The sequence below is a fragment of the Lampetra fluviatilis genome, chromosome 38 (genome assembly GCF_964198595.1).
Source record: "Lampetra fluviatilis chromosome 38, kcLamFluv1.1, whole genome shotgun sequence".
NCBI lineage: Eukaryota > Metazoa > Chordata > Hyperoartia > Petromyzontiformes > Petromyzontidae > Lampetra > Lampetra fluviatilis.
The window spans coordinates 10,881,913-10,895,568 of record NC_136312.1 but is presented as its reverse complement, the minus strand read 5'-3'; the positions used below and the strand labels follow the sequence as shown (position 1 = coordinate 10,895,568).

The window sequence follows — 13,656 nt, the reverse complement described above, 5'->3', positions numbered from 1 at the left end:
TTGACAGTCATTGACACTACTGTACTTGGATAAAATCAAAACACATTCCTGCGGAGGGAACTGATAGGAACGTTGGGTTGGCCAGGGTCAACGGCGGCGTGGTGTATTCCGCAAAAATGGCCGACTGTGAGGGCGGGCACAAGCCGGCGTGAGTAGGTTAAACGTTGAGTTTTATAAGGGCACCACGGGGTAACCAGCCCCTCCCCACCCCTCCCCACCCTCCCCTCCCCACCCAGCCCCTCCCCACCCAGCCCCTCCCCACTCTTCCCTCTCCACCCAGCCCCACCCCTCCCATTTTTTTATGCACGACGGACGGACACAATAATCCCCTGTGGCCTGCTGGAACCAGGTGGTTCCAGCAGGCCACAGTGGACCCGCTGTCTAGCCACCTGGTGTCACCTTCAGCGTCCAGGCCACGAGATGTCAGATCAGGCCCCCTCTCCCACGTTGCTCCTTTCTCTGTCTTCTTAACCCCCTCACCCTGTTTGGATTACGCAGAATATCATTTATATTTAAAATACAGAAATTGAGGAATTTAGCGATTTATACCTCTCAATTGTATAATGTGCCTAAACTACTGTATAGTTCCGAGCCAAATAGCTGCATCGAAAGAGGTCCAGTGACCTTCTGATTACTGAAGTGTGCAAGACCTGACCTAATCGGGAGTTTGGCCTAATAATGATCAAACATGAACCATTTAGTAACCATCGAGAGCTCTGGATCAGAATGTAATATGCTTTTTTTTCTTGGCGGCAACTAGTAGTTTGTAATTAGTGCACACTTATGCACGCATGTGGTTCACTCCTGTATCCCCAGGTCTTCTCAAAATACTCATGGGTAACACCAAGAGCGTGAGTGACACAGATGACGAATCAATAACGATTAATTATATTATAAATAAGCGTTATGGAAATTATTTGAGACTGAAACTGGAGACAACTTGAGTCTGGGGCTGCATTTCTTGTCAAATCATGACTTAAATTTGTATCCCCAAGAATCGCGATCATGAGATAATCTGACATTGGAAGTTTCGCAACTTAACAGGACGCCACGCAGCCAGGAGGTGGCTTATGAAAATGTAATGACCGAATAATGACCCCAAGCCAATATGCAGTCTAACGGTGTTACGTAAATAAAACAGGCTAATTTTTAAGTTGATAATTTTGTATGGCCCGCGAATGATGTTTCAATATCCAAATGGCCCTTGGCAGAAACAAATGTTTCCCACCCCTGCCTCTAAGTCCCCGATTCTCCCGAGAATCTCAACCCAGAGAAAGAAGAACGCTGGCGAACATCGAAGGGCAGACCACCCTGGATATGCGCCCTCATTGAGACCCAAAAACCATCGCCCACCTGTTGGCTTTGGCATTCCTCCACCTCCCTCTTCTCAGACACCGATGGAATCACCAACCCGTGGCAGACCCTCAATGGCCGCATGCGCGCGTCTCCTTCATGGACAATTAAAGATAAACCACGGTGGAACTATGGCCATGCGAACAAACTATTGAGCATAGAGTAGCATCAATAAAGCCCCGTAGAGACACACACAGATACATTTGTCAAGGAGAGTCGACACAAGGTTGCGGGTGTGTTCGTCTTTTATTGCTTCCCCCAGTCCACACTCGTCCACAGCCAATTCTCCCCTCCTCTCTCTCTTACATCTCCTCGCCTGCTCCTCCCCCTTCCACTGTCACCGTCCCACTCCCCCTCCGTTTGGTGGGAATCCTTCCCCTGACATCCCTGACACATTGAAGACAATCCACAGTTCGTGTTATTGTGGCCATGCAAACCAAAACTATGAGCCGTGAAGTAGACCCGCTGTAGTCTGTGCGCCTGCAACGAGGAGGAGGAACATCAATCTCGGTGTGTCTCTCTCCCGGAGCACGCCGTGGCCAGCAAGAGACCTCCCACACTGGGGCGGTGACCTCCTTCCTGAACGTTCGGCCAAAAGCACGAGGTGCGGACCAGCGGTGGCTGCTGCTGTTGTTGTTGTTGTTGCGTCTTGTATCCATCCAGTCGCTTCGTGCTGCCGCTGCCGATATCCACGTTCCCGGGGCCGACGATGCCGATTCATGTTCCGGGGGGTCGCCGATACTGATTCATGTTCCGGGGAAGGGGCGATGCCGATTCAGGTTTTGGGGCCCTCTGATGCCAATCCACGTTCGGGGGGGCGATGCGGTTCGAGCGATCGCGGTGAGTGACGCGCGCCTCTGCATTCTGTAAACGCTGCTCAACATTACAACGTCTCATTATTTGCTTGCCGCTATGATTAACATCGTTAACTACTTTACCCTCGTACTCGTCCGATCACGACAAACGTGCTGATTGAGCAACAACAACAATCCCGTCTGCAGTGACCATGCTGTAGTCACGCGTCGTGTGTCGGTGTGTGTGTCGGTGTGTGTGTGTCTGTGTGTGTGTCTGTGTGTGTGTCTGTGTGTGTGTCTGTGTGTGTGTCGGTGTGTCTGTGTGTGTGTGTCAGTGTGTGTGTAAAAGGTGCTCGCTAACAGCACTTGCCCCTACAGTCTGTTAAGGCTTTACAGGGGATCTTTATCTTTGTGTGTCAGTGTGTGTGTGTCAGTGTGTGTGTCAATGTGTGTGTCAGGGTGTGTGTGTGTGTGTCAGTGTGTGTGTGTCAGTGTGTGTGTGTCAGTGTGTGTGTCTGTGTGGGTCAGTGTGTGTGTCAGCGTGTGTCAGTGTGTGTGTCTGTGTGTGTCAGGGTGTGTGTCAATGTGTGTGTCAGGGTGTGTGTCAATGTGTGTGTCTGTGTGTGTCAGTGTGTGTGTCAATGTGTGTGTCTGTGTGTGTCAGGGTGTGTGTCAGGGTGTGTGTGTCAATGTGTGTGTCAGCGTGTGTCAGTGTGTGTCAATGTGTGTGTCTGTGTGTGTGCGGTGTGTGTGTGTCGGTGTGTGTGTCAGTGTGTGTGTCAGCGTGTGTCAGTGTGTGTGTGTCAATGTGTGTGTCTGTGTGTGTCAGGGTGTGTGTCAGTGTGTGTGTGTCTGTGTGTGTCAGGGTGTGTGTCAGTGTGTGTGTCAGGGTGTGTGTCAGTGTGTGTGTGTCTGTGTGTGTCAGGGTGTGTGTCAGTGTGTGTGTGTCAATGTGTGTGTCTGTGTGTGTCAGGGTGTGTGTCAGTGTGTGTGTCAGGGTGTGTGTCAATGTGTGTGTCGGTAGAGTCGCGGTTAGCGCGACCCGAGCTCGATTCCCGCTCACGGCGACGATTGTCTGAACCCGTCCTGAGCCTCCCCTAGGTCCACTCAGCCTCAAATGAGCAGTGACCTGGTGCGGTGTGTAGACATCGCCACTGGGAAGACAAAGACGGCCGGGCTTGGTGTCTAGACACCCACCCCTCGTGTGCCGTCGTTACGGCCTTCATCGGCGCTGCTGCTGCTCGCTAACAGCGCTTGCCCCACAGTCTGTTGAGGCTACACGGGGGATCTTTGCCTACGATGGTGGTGGTGATGGCGGTGGTGGTGGTGGAGTTCTTTGTCCTGTGAATGGATTCTCGTGCGTGGTGGCAGCAGTCAACCCCCCCCTCTAGGTCCACTCGGCCTTAACAAAAAAACCAAGCGCCCGTGTGTCGGTTCTGTAAACATCGCCACCCGACCCCCCTCGTGTGCCTCAGAGGAGGCCTTAGGAGGTTGCTTACTCGCTCCCAGCCCCTTGCCACAACGGTCTGCTTGGGCTACCCGGGGGACCTTTGCCCTTGTAATTGAACGCACGTGTTAATTGCTCGTGTGCGGCACTGCACGTGGTTCCAGGCTGTGTGCCCGTGCTGTGGACGTGTGGTGGACGTGTGTTAGAGTGTGGGGAGCGGTGGTGCAGTGGTTAGCGCTACGGGTTCGATTCCCGCTCACTGGACAGCACCGGTGACGATTATCTGAACCGGTACTGGGCGACCCCTAGGTAGACTCAGCCTCGAATGAGTACATGGTGTGATGTGTAAACAGCGCCACTGGGGAGACAAAGGCGGCCGGGCGTGGTGTTGGCCACCCACCCCTTCCGTGTGCCGTGCCGACCTTCATCGGTAACAAGAAAGCACTTGCCCCAGTAGACAGTTAAGGCTATACGGGGGGGGGGGCTTTGCCTTTGTATGGCATATGACCAAATCATCTGGAGTTCGTCTGGATGGATGCAGGGTCTCAGAAGCTAAGCAGGTGGCGCCTGCTGGATGGTGCTTGTTGGCTGCTCCGGGTCTTATTTGGTCCAGCAGCAGCAGAGTGCAGTGCAGGAAGATCCCATTTGTTGCATTGTCAAAACCAGCTGTGGATGGCTTTTGGCCGAATTCAAAAGCAAAGTGGAATAATGTTCGATGCAGCAGCAGCAGCAGCAGCACTCCTTCGCGTGGCTGATGTTGATGCATAGCAACTGCTGTAGCTTTGCACCGAGGTGGTTGAGACGGATAATTGTGTCAGCGCATCGCTGTGATTTAATATGCCTCGCATAGATGTCAACCCACACGATCTGCACCGTATTCTTGTCCAGGCAAATTGAGTTTTCAGGTCCATACGGCGTACAGACGTTTCAATATGTGCAAAAAAAGACTGTCTGTGTTTGTGTTTCTCCCTCGTGATGGGACTTTGTAGGATGAACGTTGAGATGTATAAGGGGCACGGGGTGACCTATAAGGTCTGTAATATGGTCGGGAACTGATAAGGGGTTGACAGGTATGACTTCGTGTTTGTGAATAGGGCATTGAGTCGTTCTATATTCCATGGTTCTGTTCCAGGTGACCGTAGTCGCACACCTAAACCACATCCACGCAAACCTTGGCATATGCGGTTCTTTGACGGTTCTGGTCTCGACAGGCTCGGTGAATTCTGTCTAGTTAGATGATTAATTTGACCTTACGTTTGCTTCCCAGATGGACTCTCGCATTGAATTTTCCTTCATTAAAAAAGAACATGAAGAACCGCCAAGCCCTGATGTGTTTCCTGATGTGACGGTGAAACTTGAAGATGACGATGACGGTGAGATCTCGTTGATTTTATGTAGGTTTGACCGGGGAGATTGCAGTAATGCAAACTCTACGAGTCAACAATTCACTTTGTCAGGTCACTTTTATCATCAACCTTTTTCATGTTAATGCATCGAGTGAAATCGCACGTATATCAGTGCAAAAACCTAAGAGAGAGAAAACATCTTAGCCCCCATAATTGAAATTAAGGTCTCAGTAGTACAGGCTCAGCGGTACAGTGAGCGGCTCGCAAAGACATTTAAAATCATGGCTGGGGGTTGACTTAGCCCATCATTCCTCCATGGCCCATAACACGAGTGCCACTTTGTGTGGAAGTTGGCAGTGGTTTTCCTGATGGACAGACTTGGCCCCGCCAAAGGAAAGTAGAATTTCCACCGCTAGCATAGGGCTGTAACAGGAGATGAGCACTGGCAAAATGCTCAATTGAGCAAGAAACCACTGACTTTTGAGTTCATTGTCAGTGCTCTGACAGTGCTCTGACATTGACATAAGATGCTCCCTGATACACCTAGCCACATAGAGGTATAATTCGAATGTCAAAAGGCCTGTAATCAGCACAAATTTGTTAGAAAGTGCTTTTTGGCAGGAATGGAACTGCCAACGTCTATACAAACTGGATGCGTTGGTGGGCATGATTACTGCTAGCCTATTCCCAGCTTCCTCAAGATTTAAAGGTGTAATCATCGCGTAACGTTATTATGTCTACGTTTTGATGTTACATACACACGCGCACACACACCACACGTGCCGTTGTTTGTGAAGCGCTGTTGAGCGAAGAGGATGTGGAAGAAAAGCCCAGCCCTGAGATTGTGCGGACGGTGATGGTAAAGCATGAAGAGGAAATCACAGGTCAGATCTTCTGCCCCTTTTGAGTTTAGTTTCTCTTGCAGGCAGATAATACAGCTCTCGCTCACATTCGTACAGCGCTATACGGGCCGTTTCCCACGTTGTTTTTTGAGCGACACCGTTTGCTCGTTCACCACAAACTTCCAATGCCGCCGAGGCTCTTGCTTCGCTTGAAGACCGCTCTTCAACTTCCCGTGGGACTGCAATGCAACAGCTGTGGCGTGAGGAGGTTGCCGCCCCTCATTAGCGGACGCCGACCCCAATTCTTACCCAACGAGCGTGACTGATTTGCGCCGGACACTTTCAATATTTCAGTGAGGATGGGGTGACGTTATTTAATTCACAAGAATCTGACCGCAAAGTTATGCATTCACATATTTCAGCTGTTCATGTAAACGGTTGTGAATACTAGCTGATGAACCGCAGGTGTGTTGACATACTGTGCGTTATCATCATCAGCCATGATCCATCCGGTATCCCCAATCCATTGACATATCACACAAATAATGCGATGTAACAATCCACCTATGAGCTGATCTTATCGCTTCATATCTACGGTGGATGACCTGCCCGGTGCCTTAGCTGCCAAAAGATCGCACGCTTTTCCAAAAGCAGGACCCCAAAAAAACAAGTTGGCTAAAACACCGGTGATAGGTCGAAGAACCGTCAATAAAATGTCCCAAGCCCCGCTGGTGCAAAGCTCACCTTTTAAATAGTCGGTCCAACCGCTGGAGACCAAACCTTTATTTGATCAATTTCAGTTCCAGGACAGAAGATTCCTAAGGTCGAGGAGGACGTCGGGAGGCCAGAGACAGGATATTTCTACGGTTATTTCACCAATCGAGACCGGACGGAGGTGTTGGCATGCAACATTGATCAAGGTGAGCTCCCTTTGATCATATCACGGAGAAAATGTTTTCAGCAGCCGTGATGAATGGTTCAAGATGTGCTCATATATACATAACGGTATGTTCACGTTGTGCACGCGGGCGAAAATTTCGGCCAATCGGAGCGCTCAGAAGTGGGTTGAGTCACATGGCCTCGGCCAATCAGCAATGACCATCTATGAGCGTTTAGACCTCGACTGACTTAGTTTACAGGATGACGTTTTCTGTTTTGGCAGTGGAAACAGCTCCTGCAGACTCAGTGATTTGGACCTCTTTTTAAACTTAGAAGTGAATTAATAGTGATTGCAATGGCCCATAAAGTGAATTTGCAAAAGGAAAAAAGTAGGAAATTAATTAGCCTTCAAACAAAGCAGGGAATTATTGATACGCATGAAGGTGTGCACTGATGAGTGGCTTTGGCTTGACCCAATCCACCATTTTTTCAATTTAGCAAAATAAGAATTTGTATGCTCTAATTATTCATAATTTAACTATGTTTCTATTAATATTAACCCTGTAATTTTCTTATAATATGTATTAGTATTGAGTGTTTAAATGTTATAAACTATGTTTTTAGGCTCAAAAAGGTCAACTTCCGATCGTCTTCGAATGGATGAATACTTTTAAAATGTAATTCCTATATTCCATTTACAGTTATTTTGGTAACAGTAGTTTTCGTGGAACGGATTAAAAACGTTAACGAGGGACTATGGTACTCAGTAACTTGACAAAGCCAAATTGCTTGCGGTGTTCTTCCTCTTTCAAGCGAGGGCCTACAAATGTGTGTCGCCTGCATTGTGTAATAAATCTACACATTTTGATTTTCTCGTTGAACAATTTGTGGCAGATGAAACGAAAGATACGGGACACCTGTGTGAGGAATGCGGCAGAGATCTTGGTGGTAGACGCTTCAAGAAGACGACCGTGGGTGAAGCGAAACTCTCCGGGCTGCCACGGAAAGCCTGCACGCATTGCGGGAGGCTGCTTCAAGATGCCGTGACAAGCCCTGGGGAGGAGCAATTCTTACAAACAACGACCGAGGAGGCTTCTTCGCCATTCGACGAGTCGCGAGCGCAGGCGATCGGCGCCGCTAGTGAGAGGACGCACACGTGTCTCGAGTGTGGGAAGGCGTTTCCCAATAACTCTCAGCTCGTGAGGCACGCCAGGATTCACAGCGGCAAGCGACCGCACGTGTGCAGTGACTGTGGAAAGGGCTTTTCGGATCAGTACCGATTAAAGGTGCACTCCAGGTTGCACACTGGTGAATGGCCACACGTGTGCATGGAGTGTGGAAAGGGTTTTTCGGATCTTTACAGATTAAACCTGCACTCCAGAATTCACACGGGTGAATGGCCGCACGTGTGCAAGGAGTGCGGGAAGGGGTTCTCTTATCATTGCAGTTTGAAGGCGCACTCCAGAATACACACTGGCGAGCGGCCGCACATTTGCAACGTGTGTGGCAAGGGATTTCGACGGCGCTCCAACCTGGACACACACTCTGTAACCCACACGGATGAAAAGCCCTATGTGTGCAATGAGTGCGGGACCAGTTTTTCACTGCGTTCTACTTTGGAGAGGCATTCCAGAACCCACACTGGCGACCGCCCGTACGTTTGCAAGGATTGTGGCAAGGGCTTCTCACGGTTTTCTACTTTTGAGACTCACTCTAGAACGCACACGGGCGAACGCCCGTACGTTTGCAAGGATTGTGGAAAGGGCTTTTCACATCGTTCCAATTTAGACACGCACTCTCGGACCCACACTGGCGAGCGCCCGTACATTTGCAACGAGTGTGGAAAGGGGTTTTCACATCGTTCCAACTTGGAGGCACACTCTAGGACCCATACCGGTGAGAAGCCGTACGTGTGCAAGGAGTGCGACAAGAGGTTTTCATCGCAGTCCAGTTTAAAGTCGCACTGTAGAATCCACACTGGTGAGCGTCCATATATTTGCAAGGATTGTGGGAAGGGCTTTTCACACTATCCTAGTTTAAAAGCGCACTCTAAAACACATCGGGGTGATAAGCCGTGTGTGTGAGTCATGTGAAAATACATTCTTCAGCACATTGTCATTTAAAGGGGGCACACTGCGCCACACAGGTGTGAGGACACAGATTTGCAAAACATATTCGAAGGGTGTTTGACATGCCTTCTTTACATGGCCACTGAGATCTGGGCCCTGTCAGCACAAGCAAGACCCAGTTCTAGCCGAGGAAGAGCACCTTGGGTCCGTGTCGCCACAATCCACGAGACTCACGGTTTGGCACCCACAGCCCTGTCTCCTCCCAATCCCCCTCCTCCGTGGCTAGGGGTGGACAACTTTCGAAGCCCTTTCAAACATTAAAAGATATTGGGCTCGAGTAAAATTTGACAAGCAGCTGAAGTTCATCGCCTCGCTGACTGCATTTGTATTGGAGAATTGGACACATTTATTTTTCCCCCGAATACATAAACAGAAAGGGATGCTAACACATAAGAGAAAGTGTCTGATCAACCTTGGTGTGAACAAAACCCGCTCACCACTCTGTGCTCGCTGTATGGCTTATCGTCTCACGGACCACACAATAAGCCTTCAACTACATTAATGCAAACAAATTGTCAATATTCCTACTGTGATATTTACAAAGGGGGCGTCTCAGTAATATCAGTGTTACAAATAAGTAAATAGAAATCCTTTGCAAATATCCATACTGCATGAGAGGCCTCGCCCTGACCACACTTAGCTGTACTCGTCTTATCCCGTTGGGTTGATATCACTCGTCGGCGATGTTAACTGCGACCAGGAATCAAACTCGTGTCGACGTGTTGGTGGTGCAGTGTGCCCACCGATGCACCACTGCACCACCCTTTTGAGTATTTTATTAATGTGAAGACATCTATTAAATGTGAATAGGTGAGGTTTGTAGTCAAGTGTTTTAATGGAGTATTTTTACGACGTATCACTCGATACAACTGTTGGTACCTTTATTCATCTAGTTAGGGAGTTACACTACTTATGAGAGATACATACATAATGCTGAAGTTGGTCAATGTTCCCTTTGTCAAAAGGCGTTGGTGTATGTCGCTTGCTAATTTGATGTTCCCTGCAAAGGGCTGTATAAAAAATAGTAATCTATAATGCACATATTTAATCGTGGGATCAACTAGTGAAGAAGTCCTGCATAGGAATAGCATTTGACACCAAAGCACTCGATGAGGTGCCCAATGAGAGCCATGTAGGCCACGAGCAGGAAGGGGACGGCCAGAACCCCGAGGGAACGTCATGATGAGAGCTCGGTCTCTTACAGACGAAGGCTCCCACCCCTAAGCCCACTGAGAAATTCCTGCCTTGCAGGTGGCACGTGACCCACTGGAGGACGCCAGACCGCCAGTGCCAGAGTCCGATTTCGAGGAGGCTGATGAGAGAGTGTTTTAACTTGCGACGAAGGCTGCAGAGATACTGACACCACCTGCAGTCGGCTCGATTGTGGTCTCGGTGGACTAGACTCGGCGACGATCGGTAGAGTGAAGGGAGCACACGCTGGGCTCAAGGCCTTTCCAGGAGCATGGCGGGTTGGAGGGGAGAGGTTGATTGTGGATCTGCAACTTGCCGAATCGTCGGGGGGGGGGGGCGGGGTTCAGGGCCTTGCTTTCTTGAGCAGCGGGTGGGTGGGGGGGGTCAGGCCGATTTTGTATGAACGTGAGACGAGCATGACTGCGAACGAAGCGTTGGCCGTTTGTGCAATGGCAATGCAGCGCACTGTTGATGGAGGAAGCGTTCATGTGCAAAGGCGGGTCGTTTGCCGTCTTGATGGCCACACTGGAGGTACAGGCCTTCGCCTGAAACGTCGCCTATTAGTTTAGTTTGTATGTGTTTAGTTAGTTGCCCTTCCTGCCTCCCCCCCTACCTCCGATTATCATGGTTGGCTACGTACGGTGTGAAGGAAGTTCAACATACAGGAGTGGGTCCGGTTGGAGGCGAGCCCACTGCGAAGTTTAAGTCCATTCCCAACGCCTCCAAGTAGTTTGCTTCTCTAAGTACGTGAGCCCCTTTAGCCATGTCGATCATGATGCATAGATTCAAATATTCAAATTATCATTTTTCAGCTCCCATCACATAATTGTGCTTGTGAAGATTATTTGAGGTTTCACGCATTTTGTGAAAATAATAGGGTAATGTTGCTTTTAGACAAAGGAAGTAGACAAAACGTGCAAACAAGACAAAACATAAAACCACGCAAATGGGAGTAAAAGACGAGAAATATTCTAAAATGTAACCCTCATCCTGAATTGTGACAATTCATCAAGTAGCCACCTTAAAGTAAATATTTTTTATATGTAACGTCGTGCAGTATTGTAAAACTTTGTGCATATGAACCGGTAGGCATGCATTAATTATTGTTGTTGTACATGCAAGTGTTGGACAAGCAAAACGCACATTAAAGTCTATCACGAACGTGATTAATCGTGCTGAATATTTTATTGTTGTGCATGGACGACCCAGCCTCATTTACCTCCACATACAGCCTAAACTCTCTGAACGTCTCTCAAACACGAAGATAGTTTCCACTTTTGTACGGGAAAATGTACAAAGGACCCGATACACGGAAGCATCGCATCTACGAGCCCGAATTGCATTCCGTCAAAAGGCCACTGATCCCTGGATCTGTGCACACATTGCTGCATCGCGATGCGCACATTAACAACCCCTCCACTGATGGAGGCCCTGTGTCCAATGTAAGTGCATGGGCGACACACACAGAGCCGTCCCCTAGGGTACACGGCAAATTGGGGTGACCGCCCTGGGCCCCGCGCTTTGGGGGGCGGGGTGGGGCGGCATGCTTCGACTTCACAGTGTCAGATGTAATGCTTCTGGTTTAGTTTGAAGGCATCGGTGTGGCCCATACGGTGTGGGATTTGCCCCGGGCCCCACACCCACTATGGACAGCCCTGGCGACACATGACCGTGTAAGGGTCTTCATATAGTACTATAACAATACAGTTAAAATCATGTTATTGAAGAGCACAAATATATATTTTTTAAACCCACGCAGAATGACACCATTAATCACACGGCAATAATTTCTGTATTTCATCAAAGTAAGCAATGCAAAATATATATTTCGACATTCGAACCATAAATACCTGTGTAATAGCATTTCAAGTAGGAAACACACACGTGTACAGTACTGTATTGTCAAAGTCAACTGGAACGTGCAAAGATTTTGAAGAGAGACAGAGCCACAGAAGAATATAAAACGTAGCGTGTACTGTGTGTGAGTTTGGCTGAATGAAACAAGCAAGATTGAGGACTGGGTGGGTTTGTATCCTGGTGCTAGGGGCGCCTAGCAACTGGTATAGAGGTCGTGGGTTCGATCCCAACCCCGACGATCCCTGTATATTTGGAGTTTGCATCTCTCTCCCCGTGGTCGCGTGGATTTTTCTCCTGGTTCTTCCCTCCACATTTATAATTAATGTGCGTTTCAGAGTATAGTTGGCTGCTATGAATTTACACGTAATAATACATTTCTGAGGAAAATAATACAACGTTGAGTTTTAGTCTTTTTTTAGTTTGCTACAGCACCCGTAGATTGCCTGCCTGCCATTGCAAGCTGCTCCATGTATAACCGGCATGCCCTCGCTGCCCGTGTATTTACGCCATCAATGTGTTCGGTTTACGCCAAAATCAAACTATGGAATACACTTTACAGATATATTTTCGCGTTTAAAGAGTATTTCATTGCACACATTCCTAACATGTCAATTTGTCGATTATTTTTTTTAACCACTGACATTTTGGCAGATGAAAATCCCAAAGATTAATGTGAATTTTTGACTTAAAACTTTCGTGACTGCAGGAATTCATATTCTTGGTAAAGTCACATAAATATAAAAAAAACAATTTTAATTAAAATAAATTGAAAATAATAAAAGCAACACAAGCGGTCTTCATCATCCGGAGAGAAAAGAGGGGGCACGCCTCCAAATGTAGACGCTTATGAGGGTTCCAAAGTGAGTGGACGGTGGAAAGAGCTGCGCAAGCAACACGAGCTTCGCAAGAGGCACGCCAATGCAGGAGCAAAACAAAGGGGGAAGTTGGGCGGAAGTGAGCTTGTGCATCGCAAACAGCATGGGCGGGGAAGCCAGTAGTGTTGGAGCAGACAATGGGGGGGAAGGAAGGGGGCAGAGACAGGGGGAGAGAGAGGGGGTGGGGCAGAGATGGGGGGGGGGCATTGCACCTCACGACACCCATCCACACTGCTGACGGTAGTGGTTGTTGACAAGAAAACACAAATCAAGTCATGACCCAAAGTGGTTGATGACATCTTTCTTAGAGAAATACATTTCATGTGAGCCAGCCGCATTAAAGTAATGATCAGCCACGGCAGAAGTATTGGTCCTGCCGTGTTTTAGATCTGCCTTGTGTTCACGAACACGGTCCGAGACATGTCGCTTAGTTTCCCCAATGTAACTGCTGCTGCAGATACAGCTTAGTTTGTAGACGCCGGGATACTGCATGTCAGGAATCTTGTCCTCCACAGATGGGATCAGATCACTAATTTTGTACACTGTGTTAAATCGGACCTGGATCTTATGTTTGTTCAAAATTTTGGAAATATTTTTGGTTATCCTTGCTATGTAAGGTAAGGTGATGGTTTTGATTGGATCTTCAGATGGCTCCTTTCTCACGGTTGGGGTGATGGCTATGCGGATTGTGTGGTCAGAATATCCATTCACCTTGAGAGCCTGGTGTACATGTTTGAGTTCACTGGTTAGGTGTTCATGGTCGGAGATACATTGAGCTTTTTGATGTAGCGTTTTGATGAGGGAATTATTCTGGGATGGATGGTGGTGGAAGCATCAGTATAAGTTACTTTCCTGTAGACGGAGTGGCTCATTGAGCCATCTGGTCTCTTTTTGATTGAGACTCCCAAGAAGGATAACATGCCATCCTTTTCTACCTCCATGG

The 13,656-nt window shown here is 48.4% G+C and overlaps 1 protein-coding gene across 1 annotated transcript; it reads left to right on the top strand.

Annotated features, from left to right (window-relative positions):
* Positions 1 to 2,123: 2,123 nt before the first annotated feature.
* LOC144945643 (uncharacterized) lies at positions 2,124 to 11,109 on the top strand. Its single transcript, XM_078874188.1, has 5 exons — positions 2,124 to 2,193; positions 4,862 to 4,967; positions 5,738 to 5,824; positions 6,583 to 6,702; positions 7,556 to 11,109. Exons 1-5 carry the CDS (start codon positions 2,149 to 2,151, stop codon positions 8,743 to 8,745), a joined length of 1,548 nt encoding a protein of 515 aa, XP_078730314.1. The 5' UTR covers positions 2,124 to 2,148; the 3' UTR covers positions 8,746 to 11,109.
* Positions 11,110 to 13,656: the final 2,547 nt, after the last annotated feature.